At 32.3% G+C, this 25988-nt stretch overlaps 9 protein-coding genes across 9 annotated transcripts; 6 read left to right on the top strand and 3 right to left on the bottom strand. All coding sequences in view use genetic code 12, as the record gives it.

Moving 5' to 3' along the window:
• CTRG_03275 (uncharacterized protein) lies at positions 1-1938 on the top strand (the record flags this gene model as incomplete). The annotated part of the gene is made up of 1 exon (XM_002548932.1): positions 1-1938. The coding sequence occupies one exon, from the start codon at positions 1-3 to the stop codon at positions 1936-1938; it is 1938 nt and encodes a 645-aa protein (XP_002548978.1).
• A 48-nt stretch (positions 1939-1986) lies between these two features.
• ASR1 (Asr1p) lies at positions 1987-2712 on the bottom strand (the record flags this gene model as incomplete). Its single annotated transcript, XM_002548931.1, has 1 exon — positions 1987-2712. One exon carries the CDS (start codon positions 2710-2712, stop codon positions 1987-1989), a length of 726 nt encoding a protein of 241 aa, XP_002548977.1.
• A 1378-nt stretch (positions 2713-4090) lies between these two features.
• Positions 4091-5002, top strand: CTRG_03273 (GCY protein; the record flags this gene model as incomplete). The annotated part of the gene is made up of 1 exon (XM_002548930.1): positions 4091-5002. One exon carries the CDS (start codon positions 4091-4093, stop codon positions 5000-5002), a length of 912 nt encoding a protein of 303 aa, XP_002548976.1.
• A 351-nt stretch (positions 5003-5353) lies between these two features.
• Positions 5354-6376, bottom strand: SSU81 (osmosensor; the record flags this gene model as incomplete). The annotated part of the gene is made up of 1 exon (XM_002548929.1): positions 5354-6376. One exon carries the CDS (start codon positions 6374-6376, stop codon positions 5354-5356), a length of 1023 nt encoding a protein of 340 aa, XP_002548975.1.
• A 2788-nt stretch (positions 6377-9164) lies between these two features.
• Positions 9165-10250, top strand: AOX2 (Aox2p; the record flags this gene model as incomplete). The annotated part of the gene is made up of 1 exon (XM_002548928.1): positions 9165-10250. The coding sequence occupies one exon, from the start codon at positions 9165-9167 to the stop codon at positions 10248-10250; it is 1086 nt and encodes a 361-aa protein (XP_002548974.1).
• Positions 10251-10948: 698 nt separating this feature from the next.
• Positions 10949-12088, top strand: AOX1 (Aox1p; the record flags this gene model as incomplete). Its single annotated transcript, XM_002548927.1, has 1 exon — positions 10949-12088. The coding sequence occupies one exon, from the start codon at positions 10949-10951 to the stop codon at positions 12086-12088; it is 1140 nt and encodes a 379-aa protein (XP_002548973.1).
• A 1926-nt stretch (positions 12089-14014) lies between these two features.
• On the top strand, positions 14015-16324 carry CTA8 (stress-responsive transcription factor; the record flags this gene model as incomplete). The annotated part of the gene is made up of 1 exon (XM_002548926.1): positions 14015-16324. One exon carries the CDS (start codon positions 14015-14017, stop codon positions 16322-16324), a length of 2310 nt encoding a protein of 769 aa, XP_002548972.1.
• Positions 16325-19422: 3098 nt separating this feature from the next.
• On the top strand, positions 19423-22179 carry LYS143 (Lys143p; the record flags this gene model as incomplete). The annotated part of the gene is made up of 1 exon (XM_002548925.1): positions 19423-22179. The coding sequence occupies one exon, from the start codon at positions 19423-19425 to the stop codon at positions 22177-22179; it is 2757 nt and encodes a 918-aa protein (XP_002548971.1).
• Positions 22180-22278: 99 nt separating this feature from the next.
• CTRG_03267 (uncharacterized protein) lies at positions 22279-24003 on the bottom strand (the record flags this gene model as incomplete). The annotated part of the gene is made up of 1 exon (XM_002548924.1): positions 22279-24003. The coding sequence occupies one exon, from the start codon at positions 24001-24003 to the stop codon at positions 22279-22281; it is 1725 nt and encodes a 574-aa protein (XP_002548970.1).
• Positions 24004-25988: the final 1985 nt, after the last annotated feature.

Below are 25988 nucleotides of genomic sequence, written 5' to 3'. Positions count from 1 at the left end.
ATGAACAACATCCAAGGTAATAATAATTATATGGATCTAAGATTATTGTGTTTTTGCACGACCAGCAACGTTTCTTCCCCATGCTTATTAATGAATATTATTTTTTTTTTTTTGCTAAATCCATACCATCAACACCAATTGATTCTTCTACCAGAACATCTTCCACACCATAGTAAAATGTTTAAACGACTTCCAAAGACACAGTCATTCACATCAGCAATATCGCAGAAGGGATTCTCATGGGTGTTCCCAACAGAAAGAGAAGAGTATCAATTTCTTATCGCCAACCCCAAGGCAATGCAAGATTTAGGATTAAATGAAGAAGAATCAGAAGATCCTGAATTTCAACTGATTGTAAGTGGTGAATATTATAATGATAAAACCACATATATTAAAGAAAATTTCCCCAAGCCTTATTCACAAGCATATGCTGGATGGCAATTTGGACAATTTGCTGGACAATTAGGTGATGGTAGAGTAATTAATTTATTTGAAATTCCTAAATCTACACCAGATGGACAAAATCGTAACTTTTATGAACTTCAGATAAAAGGAGCTGGATTGACTCCATATTCAAGATTTGCTGATGGTAAAGCAGTATTAAGATCGTCTATTCGAGAATATATCATATCTGAACATTTAAATGCAATTGGAATTCCATCTACTAGAGCACTCGCTTTAACTTATTTACCAAGTACGTTGGCTCAACGACATGGTGCTGAGAGATGTGCCATTGTGGCTAGATTCGCGGAAAGTTGGGTTCGTTTGGGAACATTTGATTTATACAGGTGGAGAGGTGATCGTCAGGGAGTTAAGCTATTGGCAGATTACGTCATCAATGAATTATTTACAATAAACGGAGTTAAGTTTCAAAACTTTGAAAGAATAGTAAACACCAAACCGGAGTTGTTGAAAGATAACGGCGTCAAGTTGGAGGATCTTACAGAATACGACAAGATGTATTATGAGAGTATTGTAAGGAATGCTGAGACCACTGCTATTTGTCAGAGTTATGGGTTCTTGAATGGGGTATTGAATACGGATAATACGTCTATCTTGGGACTTGCGATTGATTTTGGGCCGTTTTCAATCATGGATAAGTTTGACCCCAACTACACGCCAAACTCCGAGGACCACCAGACGAGATACGGATATAGGAATGTTCCATCTGCTATTTGGTGGAACTTGACTAGACTAGGTGAGGACTTGGCCGAATTGATTGGTGCAGGCAAGGAGTTGCTTTCCAATCCCGAATTCGAAGAAGCAGTTAAAGAGGAATGGGAAGATGGGATTATTAAACGAGCAACTAAGATAATCGAAACAGGTGGGGATATTTATCAATATGCGTATACTAAGAAATACGTGGAGATGTTCTTCAACAGACTTGGATTGCCACACGAGTTGATTGATGCCAAGAATCCAGATTTACAGATGACGGATGTTATTCAGCCAATGTTGGATGTATTGTTTAAGATTCAAACTGATTTCAATCTTTTCTTTTTGCAATTGCAGAACATTGATTTTGAGTCTGGAACGGTAAATTATGTTGAAATTGCAGAACGAGAATTCTTAGCCAACTTTGAATTTAATACATTTCGACACCATAAGGAGGATTTGTTGAAAGTCATAAGTGAGTGGCTTATTGTTTATCATGAAATGCTTGAAAAAACCAAACAATACAAGACAACAACGCCAAACCCAGCCATGTACAATCCTAAATTCTTACCTCGGAACTGGATCTTGGATCAGGTGATTGATCAGACTCTGAGTTCAAGAGGAGCTGAAACAAGTTATCTTGAGAAGTTGCAGAAAATGAGTTCCAATCCATTTGATGAATCTAAATGGGGCGATGAATTGAAGGAATTGGAAAAATCGTGGTTACTACAAGGTAATAAAGGTGACGAGTTTGCCATGTTACAATGTGGATGTTCAAGTTAGACTAAATATTCATTACAATGTATACATATAAAAAGATATACAATGACTCTAATGTTTGAATGCTTTTTTGGCATCTTCATAACCTTTTTGGAATGAAGCGTGAGCTTCTTTTTGTAAATGTTCTGGTAATTTAGCAATTTTTGCATCTAAATGATGAACACCAGTTTCAAATTTAGCAAGTAGACCAGGGTGATTGGTAGATTCTCTATGTTTATGTTTATGAGCAGTAGAATTGTTATCACTAGATGAGGATGAAGATGAAGATGATGAAGAAGAGGATGTAGTTGCTTTTGATGATGTAGCTCCATAACCACTAGCAACACCTCCGGTGGTAGTTGAAGAAGGTTGACCTTGAGATCTGTAATTGCCACTAGAAGCTTGATTACTGTAACCAGTAGAAGTTTGATTAGTGTAACCAGTGGAGCTTTGATTACCATAAGCACCAGTTGGAGTTGGTCCATGATTTGAAGGGCTTGAAGTGTTTGGAGTAGAACCATATCCAGTTGATTGGTTGGAATCATAACCAGCAGTGGTACGATTTGCAGAAGCACCATATTCAGATGAAGTGGTTCTGTCGTTGGTAGCTGTGGTACTGGCAGCAGTAGCACCAGTAGTTCCTGTTCCAGCTTTATTAGCTTGATATTGTTTGTATTTTTCTTGAGCTATATCAGTACCTGTTTGGCCATCTTTACCACCTAAATAAGTACCAGCTTGAGTATTGGCTTTATCGAAATCGTCTTTTTTAAAGCTTTTTAATTTATCTGCTAAACCCATTTTTTGTGATGTTGAAAATTATTATTATTATTATTACAAAAGTTGAATAAATATTTTAAGGGGTAAGAAGAAAGAGAACAATTCAACTGTAAAAATAGCAAAACTAATTGAGAGAGAAAATTCATTGTCTATTTATAGAGAAGAGATAATGAATTTCAGGAAAGGGAATTTAGTCTCCATGCAAGGGAACTCAGATGAAACAAGTACAAATTAAATTAAGAGGAAATTTCATTAGATTCAAAATTCATTTCGTAGTTTCACAGTTGTGGGTGGCCGTAGTGGGAACTAGTGGTTAAGAGCGCGAGCATGGTACCACCTGCAGCCGCGAATATTTTCGTTGTCGCCGTCGTCCTCGTCGTTTATTTCTTTTTTTCTTTATTCTTCATCAGCGCTGTCCTTTTTATTCAAATTTGTGGCTGTTCCATTGAGTGCATGGAATTGGCTTGAGATGAAATTAGAACTTGAAACGAGATTTAACAAGGCTTGATCCCTTTTCTAATTTCATTTCTCTAGTTATGCAATCTTATAAACGGGAAAGTTTGCAAAATTAGTGTGAATCTTTCATGGAAGGCATCTCAATTGAGGAATATCAATTGCATTCAAAGGTGACAATCATCATATGCATGGTATAATTGGTTCCTTAAAGGGTTATGAAGAACAATCTTATGAGTTTGGCAAATGGGCAATGCAATATGTACTATACAACTAAAGGTCTGTGGTACTTCTCAAACTGGTTTGCAATTAGTTGCATCGTCAAATTTCATCAACTTAGTCTTGTGAAAACTTGTACTCTGCATGTTAAAATATATCACACCTGTAGTATTACTTTACAACTATTGGCTGGTAGTCTCCCTTGTGACACACATACAACATGATGTGTTGCATTCAAAATGGCTTAGCTATTTTTCATTAACTATATTTAATCACCCAATTCCCACTCTTTTAACTCTTTCATCACTGTGAGTACAATTCTACTACTTTGATCTTTCCACCTATAACTAACCAACTTTCGTTTTATGCGAAATCCACGGAATTATTTCACAATTTAAACATCCACATCACATCGGAATATCCACCAACAATGACAAATGACACATATGATGTCTACTTCCCTTCAACAATAGTGTTAATTGAATTGCCTTTTGGATTTCAATTAAGTTATATTTCTCCGAAGGCTTGTTTTTAGTATTCGTTCCGATATATGGTCTTATTATCCCCCCGCATAGATTCCGATAGTTTTTAAGATCCCCCACGATTTTGAGCCACAATCTGGAACATTCTTAGGAAAACTATATAAATGAGGGAAATATCACGTTAGCCCCCTTGCTTTATCCCTTCAACTCAACATTAACCGAACTCATAATTCCTTAAAAACAAAATGACAATTCCTGATTTCAAATTAAATGATGGTAATTCAATTCCTGCTTTAGGACTTGGTACTTGGCAATCAACACCTGATGAAGTTTATAATGCAGTTCTTGAAGCTTTAAAAATTGGATATCGTCATATTGATACTGCTGCAGCTTATGAAAATGAAGAAAGTATTGGTAAAGCAATTAAAGATAGTGGTATACCAAGAGAAGAAATTTTTATAACTACTAAATTATGGAGTACATTTCATAAGAATCCAGAATTAGGATTAAAAGAAAGTTTACAAAAATTAGGAGTTGAATATATTGATTTATATTTAATTCATTGGCCAGTTATGTTGAATCCAAATGGAAATAATTGGAAATTTCCAACTCTTGAAAATGGTAAAAGAGATATTGTACATGATTGGAATTTTATTAAAACTTGGGAAAAGATGCAAAATTTAGTTGGTAAAGGTACTAAATCTATTGGAGTTTCAAATTTTGATATTGTTAATTTAGATAAATTATTAAATGCTGATACTACAACTATAATTCCTGCTGTTAATCAAGTTGAATTACATCCTAATTTACCTCAACATAAATTATTGGAATATAGTAAATCCAAAGGTATTCAATTAGAAGCTTATAGTCCATTAGGTTCAACTAATTCTCCATTATTGAAAAATGAACAATTGGTTAAAATTGGTGAAAAATATGGTGTTTCTAGTGCCACTATATTAATCTCTTGGTCAATTTGGAGAGGTGTTGTGGTTTTACCTAAATCTGTTACTCCAAGTCGTATTGAATCTAATTTTAAGATTGTTAAATTGGATGATGAAGATGGTAAAATCATTGATGATTTATATAAAACTATTGGTGTTAAAAGAATCATCAACCCAGATTGGGATCCAGTAACTGTTTTCCATAGTGATGATTAAAAACATACAATTACTTTAGGTACATCTGTTATTGATTCAAATATATATATATATACAAACAATTTCCAAAAACCGGCGACAAGTAAACTAAATGAAACAGTTGAAGAATAATACATTTGACCACAAAATATATAAATTTATCAATCAGTTTACCTGGAAATCTAATAAAAAAAAAATAAAAAACACATTTATATATATACAAATATATATGAACAAAAGAAAGAAAATTTAAAAACCCTGATTTTTTCAATAAAAAAAATAAAACTTAAATATAAAATAAACAAAATAAAAGAATAGAAATAGAAATGTTTGTTTTTAGTTTAGCTTTCAAGAAATCCCTTGTGATTTCTCTCATGTATCTAACAATTTAACGTAATTCGAAGGACAGATACCAACTTGACCATTGGCTCTTCTAGCTTGCCACCATTTTCCATCTATATCATCAACTTCCAAGATTTCATCCTTTACAAAGGAAATTTCATTAATATCGTCTGGATTGGCATCATAACTGTATAATGCTTTAGCCTTGTATCTAAATGTTATTCCTGTTCCAGTTTCTGAATCAGTATATATTGTGTTGCGTTTATTGCTTGTACTATTGTTTGTCAAGTCTCTTCCTGTAGCTCCACTTCCCGGCACATCTTGAGAACTGAAATTTTCCAAGCCTGCCAAATGGGAAGATGACATGTAAGTGTTATTATTGTTGGTGGTGTTTCCTTGTGGAGTGTGGACGGCTGAACCTGGCATGTTTGGTGGTTGCATAGTTGTGTTGCCATTGCCTGAAGAAATATCTTGATGACTTCCGAGTCTCAAAGGACCTTGTGGTGCATCAGGAATTTGTGCTGGGGACACATATCTACGGTAGTCTTGATTGTTGGCACCCATCTCGTCATAAGCTTGGACTTCTGATTTACTAACAGGATTTGTGTTGCCCAAATGTTCGTGACCATGGTTTTTAATACTGAATGAGTCAATAAATTGATTAGTTGGGGATTCTGGATGACCACCAAAATACAAGATCCAAATTAAGTTCAAGATACTCAACAAAATACATCCTGCTGCACAACAAAGATTACCTGAAGAATCTGAATTGTAAATTAAATTATTGGTTGTATTTGTCGTGTAGATAAATGCTATCGATACTAAACCAACCAAGGTGAATTTGTATAGTTCGATATTGTTATTGGCATACAATACAAATATTATAAGGATGATGACAATTTGGTAGGCTACACCCCACCAACTGAAATGGGGGAAAGTAGATTGTTCAGAAGCAGCTGCCCCTGCAAGAGCAACCACCCATGATATTATTCCAAAGGAGATGGTAGTTATGGCAAAAGGATCACCTGTGAAATTTGAAAGTGAAAACCCCATTGTTTGTTAATTATTATATGTGGTGGTGAGGATATTTTAACTATCAAAAAAGGAGTGGGATGGGTACTATAATTCAAAGTTATTGGTGACGAAGTACAACAAGAAGGAAAACACAGCAACCTAAACAGAGGGAGAACCAAAAAAAAAAAAAAATAAGGGTAGTGATCTAATTCAAGTACACGATAGATTGATTACTTGAGACGTAGTAGAACAAAAAAAAAGAATGACTGACTATTCCAAGAGAGAACAAACTGAGGTTGGAGATAGATGTTGTTGTTGTTGTTGTTGTTGTCTCTGGTTGATGATGATACCTAAAGAAGAGGAGTTGTTGTGGTTGAATATGAAATGAAATTAGAAAGAAAATTTTTTGAAAGGGCAGCCAAAGCCAAATAAAAATACAACAGACAACAACAAAGACAAAGACAACCACTACGCCATTTCTTCCTATGCGTGCACACAAAACAAAAAACAAAAAAAAAAAATTCTCCCTTTTTTTTCATTGTACGTGTACTTGTGCGTGTGCGTGCACCAGTGCACATTAGTGATGTTGGGTGCATACGTTTTGTGTGATTTCGCTTCTGATTTGGCGTGTGTTTCATACTGTTAATTAATACTGGGTCTACATTGATCTGTCTGTGGGTGGGATAATTAGCGTGCTAGACTAAATACTAAGAATATGTTTATGCAGACAGTAGCTGTTGTACAAACTATATATTGATGGTGATGATGATGGTGGTGGTGGAGAAAGAACAAATCTGAATTACGATAGTCTTTACTTTGTTAAACCTGGAGTCATTCATGTTGTAATTGTTGTTGCTTATTATAATTATCTTAATTATATTCTTATTGTTGGTTGTTTATTTGATCTAAATGTAACACGATATTGATCTCTTATCTCCAATAATAATTCAAACTTAACTCATCAACAAATAATAGAAAACCAAAAAGAAACTTCTCCACTGATGTCTGTGAGTCGTGTGTGAGCAAACAAAATAAGACACGTAAAAAAAAGTAAAAGAATTTACAGCAGAATGTTAGTGTACTTACCGATCAGTATTTTTCAGTAATTAAAAAAGCAACAAAATTGTACAAATTATTTAATTAACTGTTCGTATTGGTTTAAACAGTCAATCAAAAATGGTTGATCTGTCCACAGAGACGCGGTTGGGATTGATTGTCAAATCTAGAATGTGTATTATAATTGTCAGCAGTAATTATCAATTCAATTTCAAATTATTTCCAAATCATTAAAGTTGCTTCAATTATCACTCAAAATCAAATTGGACCTCATTTTGTTCACTCTGTGATACTTTTCAGGCGTGTCAATAAATTTATCTGTTTCAAGATATTGTTTGTGTCATATCAACAAACATCAACGCAAGAATCTGAAACATCAATTACTGTAACACAATAGAATGTTAAAGATTAAGCATATTTCCTAATTTTGTTTTACTGCGACGATTTAACGACCAAAAATCAACAAAAAAAAGGGGTCTAGACTCACTCATTTAATTAATATTCTTCTTTCATTGAGATTAATCCACCATCACCATGTCAATTCATTGTGGGTTGTAATAAAAAACCAGGCTTTTCTTTTGAAAAAAAGGATCAGCCATATTGCGAATCCTGTTTCTATTTCATGAGTATAATGTACGTGTTTATTCATCGATTCGCGTACTTTTGAATTATTAATCTTTTACTTTCCAAAAGGGTAAAACCTTAGTATAGTATAATACTGGTCATCAAAGGAGAGGGAATAGATCTCTTGAATAATTCTATTTTAATTCCTATTTATTCCTATAACTGTTATATCGTTATTCCTCTTTCTAAAAAAAAAAAAATCATAGTTCAGTTCCCGCACTTTAATGTCCGATAATGTGTGACTGTCTTCTCTGTCTCTTACAAAAAAAAAGAAACAGAAACTGTTGCAACCAGCGAGAATATTCCGGATCTGCATTCCGAGTTTTTCCCTTATTCCCGTTTCTCTTCTAACAAAGCCCATATTACACACATACATACACACACATCGCTTGCTAATTCCTTCGCTTTTTCTAATCCCATTAATTGAAATATTCTTTTGAGTAAATTAAATAGAATCCACGGTGTTTGGGAAGAAAATAATCTTTATGTTCGTTATCAGGAATATCATAGCCTCTCCCTGCCCCCTCCCCTCCTTCACCTCGGTATTTGGATAATTACATACGATGACTCGTTCGGACTAATGGGGTACGACTCATGAAGTAAGACAGGAGGGGAAGAAGAAGAATAAGAATAAGAAAATGAACCACATGGCAAAAAAGTCAAAGGGCTTATCTTGAGTCATCCTGGAAGAATGGGAATAACTTGACTACTATTTTTCTTGTTTCTAGTGGTCGTACGGAATAATATCAATAATAGAAAGAAATTCCAGCCCTCCGTTTCTTTGCGGGTATTGAATGAATTTCTGTTATTGTTGCAAATTCTTATGACTATGCAAAGTCCTTAAGTCCATGACCGTTTTTATTTTTATTATTATTCTCTTAAGGTTACTCCTTACTCGCATGCATATGTAGAATAACCTTAATGATTACTCTTTTTTTTTGCAGATGATTCATTTATTCATGGTTTATTACGGAATATGAATTATTACTTGTGGTAACTACTATTCATCTTCAGTTCATCCGGTCATCTACGTCTTTAGTCATTGACTTCAAAGAATATAAATACCACTTGTAAGTTTCATTAAAATGCATCTTAAGATTATTTTCCTTGTATATCACATTACAATAAAAAACAAACCCCCTACAATATGCTTTCAACTACCGTTTATAGAAAACTACCAGTTGTATCAACAACAACATGTCACAATTTAATCAGATTGTCATCGACATTAACTGCTCCACCATCCACTCCATTAAATCAAGTTCCAAAACATTCTTCTAATCATGAAGATTCATCAATATTTGTTGAACCTAAAAAATCTGCTTTTGATGTGTCGACTAAAATTTATTCTCAAGAAGGTGTTAATAGAAATGATGATTCAAGATATTTAACTAAACCAACTTATCCTCATCCAGTTTTCCCAACTGAAGAATGTGAAAATGTTACAGTAACTCATAGAGAACCACGTACATTTGGTGATAAATTATCTTATAAAGGTATTCATTATGTCCGTAAAATTTTTGATTTTTTCACTGGTTATGCTGACCCAAGTCCAAGTAATCCAAATCAATATGTTGGTACAAGATACGAAATGACTGAAGGAAAATGGATGACTCGTTGTATTTTCTTGGAATCTGTTGCTGGTGTTCCTGGTTCAGTTGCCGGTTTCATTCGTCATTTACATTCCTTAAGAATGTTGAAAAGAGACAAAGCTTGGATTGAAACATTACATGATGAAGCATACAATGAAAGAATGCATTTATTAACATTCATCAAAATTGGTAAACCAAGTTGGTTCACTAGATCAATCATCTACGTTGGTCAAGGTGTGTTTACTAATGTTTTCTTTTTCTTATACTTGTTAAATCCAAGATATTGTCATAGATTCGTTGGTTATTTGGAAGAAGAAGCTGTTAGAACATATACCCATTTATTAGAAGAATTGAAAGAACCAGGCAAATTACCAAACTTTCAAAAAATGAAAATCCCAACTGTTGCTGCACAATATTGGCCAGAATTAACTAATGAATCTAGTTTTAGAGATTTAATTTTAAGAATCAGAGCTGATGAAGCCAAACACAGAGAAGTTAATCATACTTTTGCTAATTTGGAACAAAAATCAGATAGAAATCCTTTTGCTTTGAAAATTGAAGGATTAAATGAACCACAACCAAACCATGGGTTGAAAGTTATGACCCCAACTGGTTGGGAAAGAAAAGACATGCATTTGTGATGTCTCTATTGTTTATAGTACGAATTTTTATATATAGAGTATATACACTCCCTTTTTTTATTTAGCCTTTAATGATTTATATGTTTTTCAAGATAATTAAATTCACTCGGAGTATTTCACTCAACAATGATACAAAAAATTGGGGAAATTTAATGTATGGTGATTACATAATCGAGTGATGAGAAAAAAAAATACCGCCAAATCTGGCGCGGAGATCGGAATCTGAATTTTTATTAGAAATACACCAACAAATGGATGCAAAATTCCATAAAGATTTCTTCTACAGAAACAAATAGAATCTTTTAGGAAAAGACAATAAACCATTATAATCAAAATATGGGATGATTTTTCATTACAAGTGTTTAAAATTTTTGTATTTGTTCATCTTATTATTCATCGCTCATAAACAATTTGCTCTTTTAGAATTCTCTAGAATTGTTATAATTAATACAATACAGCAATATAAAAACAATACAATTTATCCCCGTTTTTATATATCAAACTCCCTTTTATTCCTTTTTTTTGTTTCTCTGTTACAATATACAAATTCAGTTTCCATCATCTGTGGCGAGTTTATATAACAGTTGCTATTCCCGCCCCTTTATTAATAGCAATCATTTCTTGAACTAATTCAACATTTAAAAAATATATATCTAATTTCTTTGTTATCCTTCACTCATAACATTCCCAGTTTAATTATGATTGCTGCATCGACTTATAGAACAATTCCAAAGTTAATTGCTACCACTACTGCTGCCAATTCATTAAAATTTGTTCGTTTTGCAGCTAGTGCCTCATCATCACCACCACCAACAACAACAACAACAACCAAATCATCAACGTCTTCTAATTCCGTTGGTGATGAAAATCTTCCAACTAATAAAGATGAATGGGAAACTCCTGGTTTTATTAAACATAAGAAAGCTCCATTTGATATTGAAACCAAAGTTTATAATAATGCTGGTATTGAACAACAAGATGATGATAAATTCTTAACTACTCCAATGTATCCACATATTAAATATTCAGAAGCTGGTATTCATAGAGTTAATGTTACTCACCGTCCACCAGTTACTCTTGGTGATAAAATTTCATATTATGGTACTATGACCGCCAGAAAATGTTTTGATTTTGTTACTGGTTATGCTTGTCCACTACCTGATAAACCACACATGTATGATGGTACCAGATGGGAAATGACTGAAGGAAAATGGATGACAAGAGTTATTTTCTTGGAATCTGTTGCTGGTGTTCCTGGTTCAGTCGCTGGTTTTATTCGTCATTTACATTCGTTAAGAATGTTAACTAGAGATAAAGCTTGGATTGAAAGTTTACAAGATGAGGCTTATAATGAAAGAATGCATTTATTGACTTTTATTAAAATAGGTAAACCAAGCTGGTTTACAAGAACTATTATTTATATTGGTCAAGGTGTTTTCACTAATATTTTTTTCTTTTTATATTTAATGAATCCAAGATATTGTCATAGATTTGTTGGATATTTGGAAGAAGAAGCTGTGAGAACCTATACTCATTTATTGGATGAATTAGATAAACCAGGAAAATTACCAAATTTTCAAAATATGCAAATTCCAACAATTGCAGTTGATTATTGGCCAAGTTTAAGTGAAGAATCAAGTTTTAAAGATTTAGTTGCAATTATTAGAGCTGATGAATCTAAACATAGAGAAGTTAATCATACTCTTGCTAATTTAGACACTTGGAAAGATAGAAATCCTTTTGCTTTACAAATTAAAGATGATCCTAATCCTCAACCAAATTATGGATTAGATGTTGTTAGACCTAAAGGTTGGCCTAGAAAGGATTTGTTCCTTTAAATGTCATTCCCCTCACTAATGGGGTTCAATATTGAATATTATACTTATTCTATTTTATTTTCCGAGTTATTTAGTTATTAGCCTTTTTATACTTTTATGGTTATAAATATATATGGTAATATGAACCTATCACTTGATTTATTATGGTTATACGCCTCAGTTTAAAATACACAAATCCGTTGTGGTGAATTCACAGTAGAATCGGTTAAATATTCTCTTCTTGTTAATATTAATATTAGCCTTCCCCACATTTATCAACCACTGATCTCCAATGATTGTATGTATTACATCAAATAGCAAACATATCCAGAGATCGAGACCCGAGTTAATTTTTGTTCTATTCTGTACATCAATTGTTTCTTTTTAATTGTCTCATCTTTATTCTAACACTTTTACTTTCTGTAGATAGAAGCATAGAAATAAAGTTGTGCTTATTACATATTGAACTTAGCTTTAATGGGACCTGCAGTAACAATAAGCCTATCATCAGCCTATGGAAGCCACGGTATATTGGAATCACACTATCGAACCTTTCCCCCCAATTCGTTGGTCTTAACTTTGTGATTTTGATTATGTAACCACTCTTATATATTATCAATCCCTATTTGATTTTAATTCAAGAATCATCATCATGGGTGCAAATCTGTATCGTATGATCAAATCCAATGGAAATATGACCATGAAATAAGGTTAATGATAATTCGCTTATTCCGCGATGTTTTCCAGAATTTTCTTATCATTGATCATTAAAGTAGATGTATAAAGCCGTTTATACCTGTGACTTCAGTGAATTATAAGAGAGTTACTAGTTGCATTATACGTTATTGTCAGATTATTACCTGAGACAAGTTAGTTCACTAAAAATAGTCAGTGATTTCCGAAATTAGGCAAGTCAAGGATATGGGTGGAAATTATTATTGAATACTAAAAAAGAAAAATGCCTCGCATATTTTGCATTATACATATTGTACTGTTTTGCACTACTTGGCCGAAAGTTCCATATAACGATAGCAATCCAATTTTAATTATGCAAAAGTAAAGAAAAAAAAATGGCTATTTGATTGAAATTTAGACCACATCACAGCAGTTACTAAATTATAGGATTTCCTTTGGTAGAAGAAAGAAAGAGAATTCTTTATAGCGCGGGAAACTAAGGGATAATTTGAATAACTCTAGAATTTGTGACAAGTCTTGCTAAACTCCATTCTTGCCCCCTTTTTTTTGTATTCTTACATATCACCGTAGCTCTAGTTAACCATAATGCATGAGACATTCAATACTCTAGACAGGGAGATTTTGAAGGGTGGTTATTGATTGTTTAATATCTAACCCACCTTGTTTTGTGAAATGATTTTGAATGAAAAAAAAAAAAAAATGGAGCGGAAAAGAATTCAATTATCACCATGAAAGACTTATCATAATAGTAATAACCATCTTATGCTATTCTAGAACTTTCGTAAAATATAAATATCTCCTTTGATTTCCTTTCCCAATTGCCGTTTAAAATTTTTTCTATTCTTTATTATATCACATCAAATTAACTCAACAATTGACAATTCTAATTATACTTCTTAACAACTGATCGTATTTTAATTATAATTTCAAACTCAATTCATCAATCGCCGTGTTTATTATTTCCCTTCCTAACAATTGCAGCTTATTTTCCACTTTGGCCCTGGGATAGCTATACATATATTTCTACGCCGCTTGCTGATCACTAAACAGGAAATATTTTCCATACGTACACGACTAACGAGAAGATTTTTTTTTTTTTTTTACAGAAGAATTATAGACCAGACGTTTTACAGAGGTTATATTTTTAGGTCTTTATCTTCTTTTTTTTTTTTTCAATTTATCCAGTTCATTTTAACAAAATCCCCCTTCCTATATCGGTATATCTATTGTTATCATTTTCAGTTTCAGATTATGAATATGACTAGTGATTATAGAGATCCTTTAATTGATTTGTTGAATTCGGATCCTAATTCTCCTGGAAATTTACCAATCCATGAAGACATTCAAACTATTCAAAGAAATGTCAATAATGATCACACTTCATTTAATGAACCTCCTTTAACTCCTTTGTTAACTCAACAACAACATCAACAACCTTTGTATACTACAAATGGATCAACACCATCTAATCATGGATTTGATTTCGACCATCAACTTGATATTAATCCCGTTTCTCCTGAACAACAACAACAACAGCAACCACAGGTATTATCACCTCCAAGAAAGAAAAGAAATACCAGAAGTCAAACAAAAGCTCAGGAACAACAAAAACTAGACATAAAGCAAGAAGAGGAAGAACAAGCGCCATCTCAATCAAATCCTGTTGAACCCGAAATTGTAGATCCAGCAACTTCACTTTTTGGAGATGGGTCGGATTCTGGGGCTTCTGAATATTTCCAACCAACTCCCATTTCACCAAATTCTCAACAACAACAATTAATTGCTCAAGATTTTCAACTTATGAATAATAAATTTTCGGGTCTTCATAATCCAACTACCCATTTTGAACAACATCTTCCTCCTTTACAACCATTATCTGAAAGTGTCATACCACATGGAATCAGTTTTCAACCTTTGATATTACCAAATGATCCTCGACAAAGTTTAACTATTGGTAAAGTCAATGACAGTGTTAACAAGCGTATTCAAGAACAGCAATCAGCAAGTATTCAGGCGTCTTCAAGTTCTGGAGGGCAAGGTCAACGTAAGAAAAAAGAGCCGACTGGTCCTAAAACACGTCCAGCTTTTGTTATGAAAATTTGGTCAATGGTGAATGATCCAGCAAATCATGATTATATTAGATGGAATGATGATGGGAAAACATTTCAAGTTTTCCAAAGAGAAGATTTCATGAAGATTATTTTACCTAAATATTTCAAACATAATAATTTTGCCAGTTTTGTTAGACAGTTGAATATGTATGGATGGCACAAAGTTCAAGATATAAATAATGGTACTTTAAATCAAAGTTGTGATAAAAATGGTCTTGATGAAATTTGGCAATTTGAAAATCCCAACTTTATTAGAGATCGTGAAGATTTATTAGATAAAATTGTTAGAAACAAGAGTAATTCAAATCAAGATGACATGAATGGTAATGGAGGAGTTTCATTTAATAATCTCAACAATGCTGCTAATTTATCTTTGATTTTACAAGAATTGGAAACCATTAAAATGAATCAATATGCTATTAGTGAAGATTTAAGAAGGGTTAGACTGGATAATAAAATGTTATGGCAAGAGAATTATCTAAATAGAGAAAGAAATCAAGTTCAAGGACGTACGTTGGATAAAATTTTGAAATTTTTGTCTGTTATTTATGGGAATAATGCTAATCAATTATTGAATGGACAAGTTAACAGTGTGAACATTCCTAATGCTAATCTTAATGGTAATGCCAATAATTCTGTTACTCCATATAAATCAGCACCTTCACCATTTATTCCTAGATCTAAAAGTCAACCACCACCAGAAGATTACTTTCAACAGCAATTCCATGAATCAGGGCAGGCCACTAGTTCATCCAGCAATCAACATCATCTTGATGGTAATAATAATAATAATAATAGTCATAATAACAACAATTCCACTTTGGTAAACAATATTGATTTTGAAAACCGCGCTGTTCATCGTCCACGTTTGATGTTGACTAATAAAGCACATTCAAGAAGATCAACCATATCAAGAGCAAAATCAAGTCCAGAAGGGTCAATTGAAGAAATCATTCGTTCTTATTCCAATGGGAAAACATCCGATTCAAATGCTCATAAGATTTATCAACAAATGATTAACAATCAAGATAGTAATCTGATTTCATCACCAAGATTTGATAATAATTTCCCACAAGATTTAAGTTTACCTGGAACACCTAAAAACTATGATGAATTGGAAAAGCATATCAATAGTCAAGGACAATCAATTGAACAAGTTCAAGATTGGATTGAAAGATTAGCTCACGAACAACATGATCAAGAGCAACAACAACAGGGTGGTAATAATCATGATGATGATGAATTTGATGTTAATGAATTTTTAAGAGAGGCTGCTACACCTGGTAGTGTGGTTAATTCTCCAGTTGTAATCACTCCTGGTTCAAATAATAATAACAATAACAATTCAAATGGAACTTCAGCTACAATTAATGGAACATCGTCAAATTCTAACAACACTAATAGTAGAAAGAGAAGCATTCAAGAAGTTAATGGAAGTAATGATATTTAAAATAGAATGGAAATTTGTTAATCTTTGGGATTTTGTACATATATGTATAATTTTATTATGTTTATTTTGGTTCACTTATATATAAGTTTGTATTTATAAATGTTTTACTATTAAAATACAGCAGTGTAGTAATAGAAGACTTGGTGTATATTTCAAACGTATCTTTGATATGAAGATAGTAGTGATGTAATCATCAAAATATACGTTATCGAATCATTCATGCTAATTACACAGTCATGCAATTTTAAGTATGAGAAACAAATAAAATGGTGCGGAATATCCCCCCGCCCCCTTTCTCTTCTCCTTCAAGAGTATATAAATAGACCAAATTTCCATCACATTTGAAAATAAAATATCTCACCTATATTTGTTGTATGAAATAGTTGTTAATCTTAATGTAGCTAAATCGTGTTTGAGGTGTCCCTTTTTTGGGGGGATATAATTTCTATTACTAACATGATTTCAATCTAGCAATGAATCTTATAGTATAATATTTGTTTTAATATATGAGTTTGTTATAATTAATGCATACGTAATGTAGTTTGATCTCTTCTTAGGATATGTGGCGTTGCTATCTTTATGAAATCCACATGTACTGATAGGTTATCTCTTATTGTACTTGTTGTGTAGGTTTATTCTAAGTTGCATTGCATTGAATCAAAGATGAAATTTATGTATACACAATTTCATCATGTATTGGCAATGTACTAACTAGTTACCAATATCAGTGCATGCAAGATCCACAAACCAACGAGAGATACACTCGATAACCCCTAGAATAATAATGGGCCATCTCTTGAGTAGAATTTCATTCAATCAACTTATCCTGACGGTAATAATCGCGCGGGGATTTTACAATGTCACTGTCGTTTCAATTCATTCATTCATTCATACACATGAAAGGGGTTCTTTTTACAGTTTTATTCTTGGTGAAATACATTGTGATTTTGTTACGATGAGAGGTGGAAAGCGATTTCATCAACTTGAATACATTAAAACAAGAAATATTGCAGTTACGTTAGGTAAGAACGTTAGAAATACCAAATAGAAGAAACAATACCCGATGATAAAAATTGAATTGAAAATAATTTTTCACTCCTATAAATGATGATATTCTTTACTCCATACTCCTTGTGCTAATCATCTTTTGGTTATATAGATACGGAAATTTGTGTCCCGACTATAACTGGTATTTCTCATTGACATTTTGTACCAGGAGCCCAAAAAGAAAAATTCTCTTCTTTTGCAAGCGACTGTAGTATTTCATTGTTGATGGGATGATGGGATGATGTCAGCATATTATATTTATCATTATTATAAGGTGGGTTCAAAAACGTTAAATTCTTATTCATATTGTTTATTCTTGCTACTCTAAATCGTGTGAACTGTAACCTATACATAATGCCAATTATTGGTATTATGGGATAAGCCTGGCGAATCGAAGGGGGCGTGGAGTGGTGGAATTGCCGCGGGAAAAATAACAGAGGGTCAACAATAAAAAATGTTACATTAAAATTTTACTATTCATTTTAGGTTCCCGGTATTCCAATCACCAAGTAAAATATACGTTTGAAGCAAATGCAGGTTGCCAAATAAACAAGCTTAAAAAGTAGATGTTACGTTTCTTAGGTTTAGTTTTTCCTTGGAAATCGACAGTAGTAGTAGTAGTAGTGATGGTAGTGGTAGTGGTTATAATCGTTGATGTGCTATAGATCGCGGATAGAAGTCTCCTAACCATTTGCTTTCGTTTAAGAATGTGATTATGAACTTGAACTGTTTTTTTAAAATAAAATAGAATAGAAAAAAGCAATTAATTTATTTAGAGATAAGCTTAATTTACGAGACATGATTGGATAGTTTAATGAAATCAACGAGTCCAGGTAACAAAACTTGTTTTGCTCTGCCGGAACACAAATGAATCGTATCAAGTTCCCCAATGAAAAACGCCGACGTCAGTAGTGGTTTAGTAACTCCTATCAACGTATAATGCCACAAAACTAGTATACTAAAAGGACAACAACAACAACAACCACGGGATTTTACTATGGACGAGGGATATGCTCCAAATGATTAAAGGAATGAAAATCCTGGAGGGAAAAATACCAGAACAATGGAAATACATTATTCACCTCTTTGTGCTGTGTGTTGTTTTGTTTGGCTTTGTTGTGTATGTCCCGTGAGTTAAATATTCGAATGAGTTTGGTTTTGTAATTATTTTCACAATTAGCATGTGGATGGGTGGAGAAGGAGGAGGAGGAGGAGGAGGGCAAACAAATCAGAAAATAACCAACCGCCCATGATAGCATAATTACATTGATACAGTGAAAATCACCATCCAAGAAGCAGAGTTTATATCCCTTTTTTTTTTTAAGAAAACCGTGTGATTATTTACATAACAATAGAAAAGCAACTAAAATAGAGTACAGTACAGTGCAGTAGAAACGGCAAAACCGAAGGTAATACCGAATTTAGATTTCACGCAACCTGCAGCCTATGCAGATTATGTAATAATGTATGACCTTCTATGGGATTAGAATAGTTCAGTACTGTTCGTAAACCATGGCTTAAATTGGGGCGAAATTTCGTTGGACATGAAACAGTCGAAATAAATGTTAATATTACAAATGATAAAATAAAAATAAAAATAAAAATAAAATAACATAAAATAATAAAATACTCCTATTTCAAATATCGATGGGATTCTTTTGAATTTTTTTTTTTTTTTTTTCAATTATTTATTCATTTATTTAATTTCATTATTAACTACAAAGTACAAAACTACTGTTTGAAGTTATTTTATAAAAACTATTCACCATCGTCATCGTCATCACCTTCATCATTATTTAAAGAAGAGGAAAAAAGAAAGATAACATTTCTCATCATTCAACCTAAAGAAATCTTTTAATTCAACTTCAAATCAACTGCCATATCCATCAATACAAGCCCACGGCAGTAACTCATTCTCAACGCAAAGACCTCTTGCCCCAAAGAAAGAAAGAAAAAAAATTAGTTGATTAATTACTAAGCATTTACAGCAGAACACATCCTTCCCATTACTCCGGCCATCTTATTAACTAGTTCATGTTTTCACAATAACCATGCTGGAATATAATCCCCAAAACCCAAACTCAAAGAGAGTTTATTCAAAATATGGGTGCAAAGAATGTAAACGAAGAAAGATCAAATGTGATGAAGGAAAACCATTTTGTTGGCAATGTGTACGATTGAGAAAACAATGTGCCTATCCTGAACCAGGTGAAAAGGTTTTAAGAATACTGAAGAAGAAACAAACGTTGATGAAATTAATGGAATCTCAACAACTGCAACAACTAATACAAGGACAACATCAAAATCATCAACAACATCAACAACCTGCAGCACCACCACCACATGGATCACTACCGCCTTTATCCTCGACTACACAGCAGCCGGTATCGGCATCTCCTTCTACACACACAAGTCCGCATGGGCATGGAAATGGAACTGGAAATATTTCCCAACCTTTGCATACTTTTAATGGTCAACCTGTTTATGGTATACCTCATGATCAATACAAACAACCACATCAACCATTATTTCGAGATCAAATACAACATTACCATCCTGACCAAAACCAACCAATACATATTCATGCTCCACGTACTCACCATCCTGCTCCTCCACCTCCGCCACCACAACTAGTCCCTCCAACAACACTGGGACATTCAAACTTACCTCCTTATCAAGATCAATATCGTGGATTTCCTCCAACATTGCCAGTTCCAGGAAGAGCACCTCTAGCGGTACAACCACATGTCCCAACTCAGCAACAACAACAACAACAACTCGTTCCAGCATTAGCATACCCTATTCAACAACAACAACAACAACCTCATTTACCACCGGCATCATCTGTTCCTCCACCTCTTCCCCAGCAACAACCACAACCCCCTACAATTACATATTCAACTCCTCAGCAGAAACTCTCCCCACTGGCCCAACTGCAACAACATGTTTCTCCTCCAGTAGTTCTGGCATCAGCTGCACCACCACCACCAGCATCGTCATCTTCATCATCATTTTCTAGTGGAAAACCTAGTTCCATAGTCTTACCTCCACCCCATACATCACGACTTTCTATCAATCCACCACCTGATCAACTAAATAAAAAAGCACAATATCCATTAAACATTCCAATTTCAAAACCTCGAAGCTCAGGTTCCATTTCAAGTTTGTTAAATGATTCCACAAAATTGAATGCACCAGAAAGGTCGCCTGATTCAAATAGTATACCAGCAAATAGTCCTCAAACCCCTCATACTGCTAATACTAATAACTCACATTTTAATACTAGCCCTATTTCATACGATAGTGACTTAAATGGCTTGTATAATCAAACAGATTTGGATTTGTTGACCACAGATTTGAACAATATGGTTACGGAAATTATGTTTGACAAGAACTATGATTCAAATAAACATATAATGGATACTGATGAAGGATCAATTAAAAGCTTTGATTCAGGTAGTATTGATTATGTTATGACAAAAAATGGAGATGGTGGATTTGTACGGAATGGTGGTGCAAATACCAATCGTCGAAATCTACCTATTAGTTTCATTAAAGTAACCAATCCAACAAATAAAACGTACCTTGATGTTTTCTACAATGAATTTGCCAACATTATCCTCCCACTTCCAAGTGTTGATACCACTACCAACTCATATTTCAATCCAGCAAGAGATATCATCTTGGAAAGTGCTGCAAAACATAAATATGTTCTTGCTGCAGTGTTAGCAAACGGTGCAAGGCAGAAATTCACCAAGACTGAAAATGAAGAGGATGAACAGGCTTATTGTTTATATTTGTCAAAATGTTTGAAATTGTTGGGTCCAGCAATAGCAGCTGATGATAAGAAGTTAGCATCTAATATAGAAAGTGTCTTGTTGACTGTATTGTTATTAACTATTGGAAATGCATCTAACTTGAAACAAGATTGGAGACCGCATTTGAAAGGTGCAAAAGATTTACTTTTAAAGAGTTCGGTTCCAAAAAGAAAAAACTCGAAGATATTCATTTTCTGCAAAATCTGGTTTGTCACTATTGAGATCCTTGCAGGTATTAGTTCTGTGAAAGGAGGTACACTTCAAACGGATCAAGAAATTGATGAATTGATTAGTTGTAATGATGAATATGAAGTTAAAGTGTTACGAGAATTGGGTATTGTCTTAGACAATGGATTCAACATTTTAGGTGGATATCATCATGATTGTTATGAACTATTTGGAAGATTAATGAAAATTTTAAATAGAGGCAGAGATAAGAATTTGAATGCTCAGGATTCGTTTGAGTATATTAAATTATTTGCTGATTTTCAAAGACAATCTGAAATTCAATTCATTGATAGCAGAGGTATTATCCCGGATAGTTCTATTGATGGTCAATTATTGGAACATTTCGATGGTAAAACTATCTCCTGGATGGATATATGTCATCAAGGTTATACATTAGGAGCCATGATTTTCATTTTAAAGAAATGTTTTGGTGAAAACCATGCTAGTCCACAGGTTCAATTGATGAGTAAGACTATATTTGGTTTTATTAGTTATTTGAGAGATTACCCCCATGATCTGGTTCCAAATTATACTATCAAAAATGCATTGATGATGTTACAGTGGCCAATTTATGTGTCAGCGGAAAATCTAACAAATGAAGAATGTCATGAACCGATAACTAGATTTTTCCAAATTCTGTCTCAAGTTGGATCTGGTGGTGCTACTATTGCATTGAAAAGAATTCGTAAAATATGGCAAAAGAGACAAAATAATGAACCTACTGATGATGAAAATGATTCAGAAGATCTTGTTGCATATTAACCTAAATCTGTAATATTTTTTTTTTTAATAATTCTGTATTTATATTTATTTATTAATTAATTAATTTTTCATATTTATATGTATTGACTATTTTTTGTCTTATGATGATTCAAGTAATGTAAACCAATTCAATTGACCACTTGCTAATTTCAATCTCGTTTCATAAGTATTAGATTCTCGTTCTCTTTCATCATCTTTAGTAATTGATTTAACTGGACTCCAATCAAATTCACCCCGTTGTTTTAAATCTTGTAAATACCAACCAATTCTTTCAGCACCTAACCTTGCACCATCTAGATTTGCAGAAGTTGGACCCATTCTTAAAGCAGCATTTTTACCCAACATAAATAACGGAACTTCATTATTCCATTGTAAATTATCTGTTAAACATGGATATCCGCCAACTATATCAATTGGATTTTCATTAATCATAGGTTTTAAAAATTCTAAAGACTCAATATTTTCTGAAATTCCAGTAGCAAAATAAATATAATCTATATTTTTCAATAATTCAATTTCATTATTTTCATTATTCATTATTTTTAAATCCCATGATTTATTTTCAATATTCCAATTTTGATCAATTATTTTAGTATGAATTTTCCATGAAATTCTATTTGTTTTAGTTAATTTAATTAATTTTTTATAATATTCTGGATTAATTGAACCTCCTTCTCTTGCATTATTAATCATTTCAATTTTTTCTTCATCTGTATCAAGTATATAAAATGATGATTTTTTAACATTTCTATATTTAGTAACCCAATCTAAATGAAAATCAAAATGTTTAATTTTAATACCTGAACGGAACAATAATGTTATTGAACTAACTGTTGGATCTTGTGCTGCTACATAAGCTAATTGAGCAGATGTCAAACCTCCACCAATAATAACAATTCTTTTCAGTTTAGGATTATTAAAATAACAATCTTGTAAAAAAGAAACTTGTTTATTAAATAAATGTGTAGTATGACAACTTGATTCTGGAAAATGTGCTTCTTCGATAAATGGAGAAATTGGATAATTTATATCTCCACGATGTCCAGTTGCAAGTATTGCTGATTTACATCCATATGTGTGACCATTTTTAGTAGTTATAATTAATCCTTTACCTATTTCATCACTTTCACCATCCACTTGAATTAATTTATAATCAATTGAAATAACTTCATCTTGTTTAATTCTTGATTCAAGGTTATATCTTTGAATAATTTCTTGACAATAATCATGAAATAATTTAGTTGATGGACGATAATAATCTCTATAATCTCTCATATTAATCTCAACTATTCCATCAGAATCATGGTTATTCTCTTTCTTTCCATTCATCTTCTTCTTGGTTTTCTTCTTCTTCTTTTCCATGATTCTTTTTTGTTGATGTTTTGAATATTCTTTACCTACAACATTTGTAATTTCCATTAATTCATTATTTCTGTTATTTAAATGAGCAAAACTAACCATGCCATCAATATTAACTGGATCAACATGAAAAAACATAGGTGATCTTAAATATGGTATTTTACAGGCATCAAATTGTGAATTCCATCCAGTCATAAATTTATCACCTAATGAATCAAGTATTAAAATATCTTTACTCAGGAAATTTTGTTTATATTGATAATTTGAATGTTTTGAATTAATTAAATTTACTTTATTACCTCTTTGTTTTAACCAATGAAATCTTTGATGTTCATCTTCTGTAAATAATGAACCTGGATGAGTTTCTAATAATCTTGCAGAAATTGATAATCCACATGTACCTCCTCCTATAACTAAAACTTCAAAAAAATTATCTTGTGGGATTTGTATTGGATCTAAATTCATATTGACTATATGATGGGTAAAGTAAATTATTCATTTTTAGTTGATTTGATGAAAAGTATAAACTTTATATAGGTTGCACAAGTCGTCGACTGCAAAAAAAAATGTGAGTGCGGAACTGAATAATAAAAATAACAGTGATAACCACTATAATCGTCTGCCAAAAATAACCACTATAATCTTCTGATAAAGATAACCACTATAATTCTTTTGGTATACAATTATTGAAAGACTGAAAAAATGGTTTTGATACGTAAAGTAGCAGATCTTTTTGAAAATTTATTTGATCTACAAATCAAAGGGTTTAGAAAGCGATAAACATAAAAATTTATTATCAATAAGTAAATATAATATAAAAAAGATAATAATAGAAATAAGAAGCAAGTAACGATTTGTTTCAATAATAGAATTCAAGACAATACAAAAACAATTATCTTCATTTATAAGATATCAAAGTAGTAGCATTTACATAATAGTACAATTGGAAGCCATGTATCCTCTGCCATTCAAGACACGAATAACAGCGTTATCCTTAGAAGCAGCGGAAGTGGATTGAGTTTTACCGTTAGCGTTGCTGTTAGTTTGTTGAGCGGCCATTGTTGATTGTTTGTTTTTGTTTGTTTGATGATGATAAAATATAAATACCACAGCTTGATACTAGACCATTACACCTTTATATACTTTTCAGATCTGCATTTGCAACTGATTCCAAAGTGCTTGTCAGAAGAAATCTATGAGCTGCAAATTTTTTCTCACCAGGGTTGCATTTTTTTATATACAATAGTTTTAATGAAAAGTCAAAATTTCCTTATTTGTAGATGACAATGAAAATGTGTTTCGTTAATGTAAAACAAATTATTATTATAGTCATGGACAAATACCATATTGCATGTCAGGTAGTTATATTATGAAACACTTCTAGAAGAAAATAGAATCCTAGTTGGGTAACTTGATAACTGTACTGCAAGGGAAAGTACAAAAATGAACAAACATTAATAGAAATAACGATAATTAAGTTTCAGAAAATCATTGCGGAAGTGTAAACTGTTTGAGAGCAATAGATTATTACTGTTAAGTTTTATGGCAAGCTATAAAGAGTTAACTACTTGAAGCATATGATAGAATGTCGAATTTATGTCTATTGTTATTGTATACATTCTAGAAGAACAGGTGGAATCCAATTCACTGCATTATTCAATACCAGATATATTCTATTGATTTATATATATATATATATATCTGTATCAGAATATTGATAGTATTCAATGATAGTTCTCACTTTTATGTAAATAAAAGTATTAATTTTGCATCTCATAAGACGTCTCACAAAATTTGTATAAATTTATCAATAATTGTGCTATACAAGCTCCTAGAAATTATATCATAATAATAATCATATGTTTACCATCACATTAAGAGTTTTGGATATTGAAAATTCACAGTATTGGTGTATGTAGTGTTCCTAATGGATTCACTATGATCTTAATTGATTTATTTCCGTAATTTTCATTTTGATTCAGGCACGAAAATTGACTTGAACCTCATTTTACCATACAAAAAGTAACAACTGTTATAACTTTGATAAGTTAGATTAAATAGAAGTGAATAATTATAAGATTCACTATAGATATGAATCTAATATAATAATTAATTAAGTAACGAAGATTTTCTTTTTAAAATTATGATCAGATTAAACTCTTCTATTGAGTGAATCTGGCTAGTAAATTTGTTATGTTGCGAGAATAGTTCATATTTTTGTAATGATACAGAAAAAAAGAATCACTTTAGACACTCTTGAACAATTTCTTTTTGACATATATTCTATAATCCATTTGAATATAATGGGAATCAATCAAGAAAATCTATTTGACAGAATTATGAATAAGGAAAGACACATAACAGTAGATCATTTTCATGAATTTGATGGCGGTAACTTATAAATCTACATTCCGAAAATAAATATATATATGTATATTCAAATATTCCAT

Source organism: Candida tropicalis, assembly GCF_000006335.3.
Source record: "Candida tropicalis MYA-3404 genomic scaffold supercont3.4, whole genome shotgun sequence".
Lineage (NCBI taxonomy): Eukaryota > Fungi > Ascomycota > Pichiomycetes > Serinales > Debaryomycetaceae > Candida > Candida tropicalis.
Note: the sequence above shows the minus strand (reverse complement) of the source record. Positions and strands in the feature narration are given on the sequence as shown.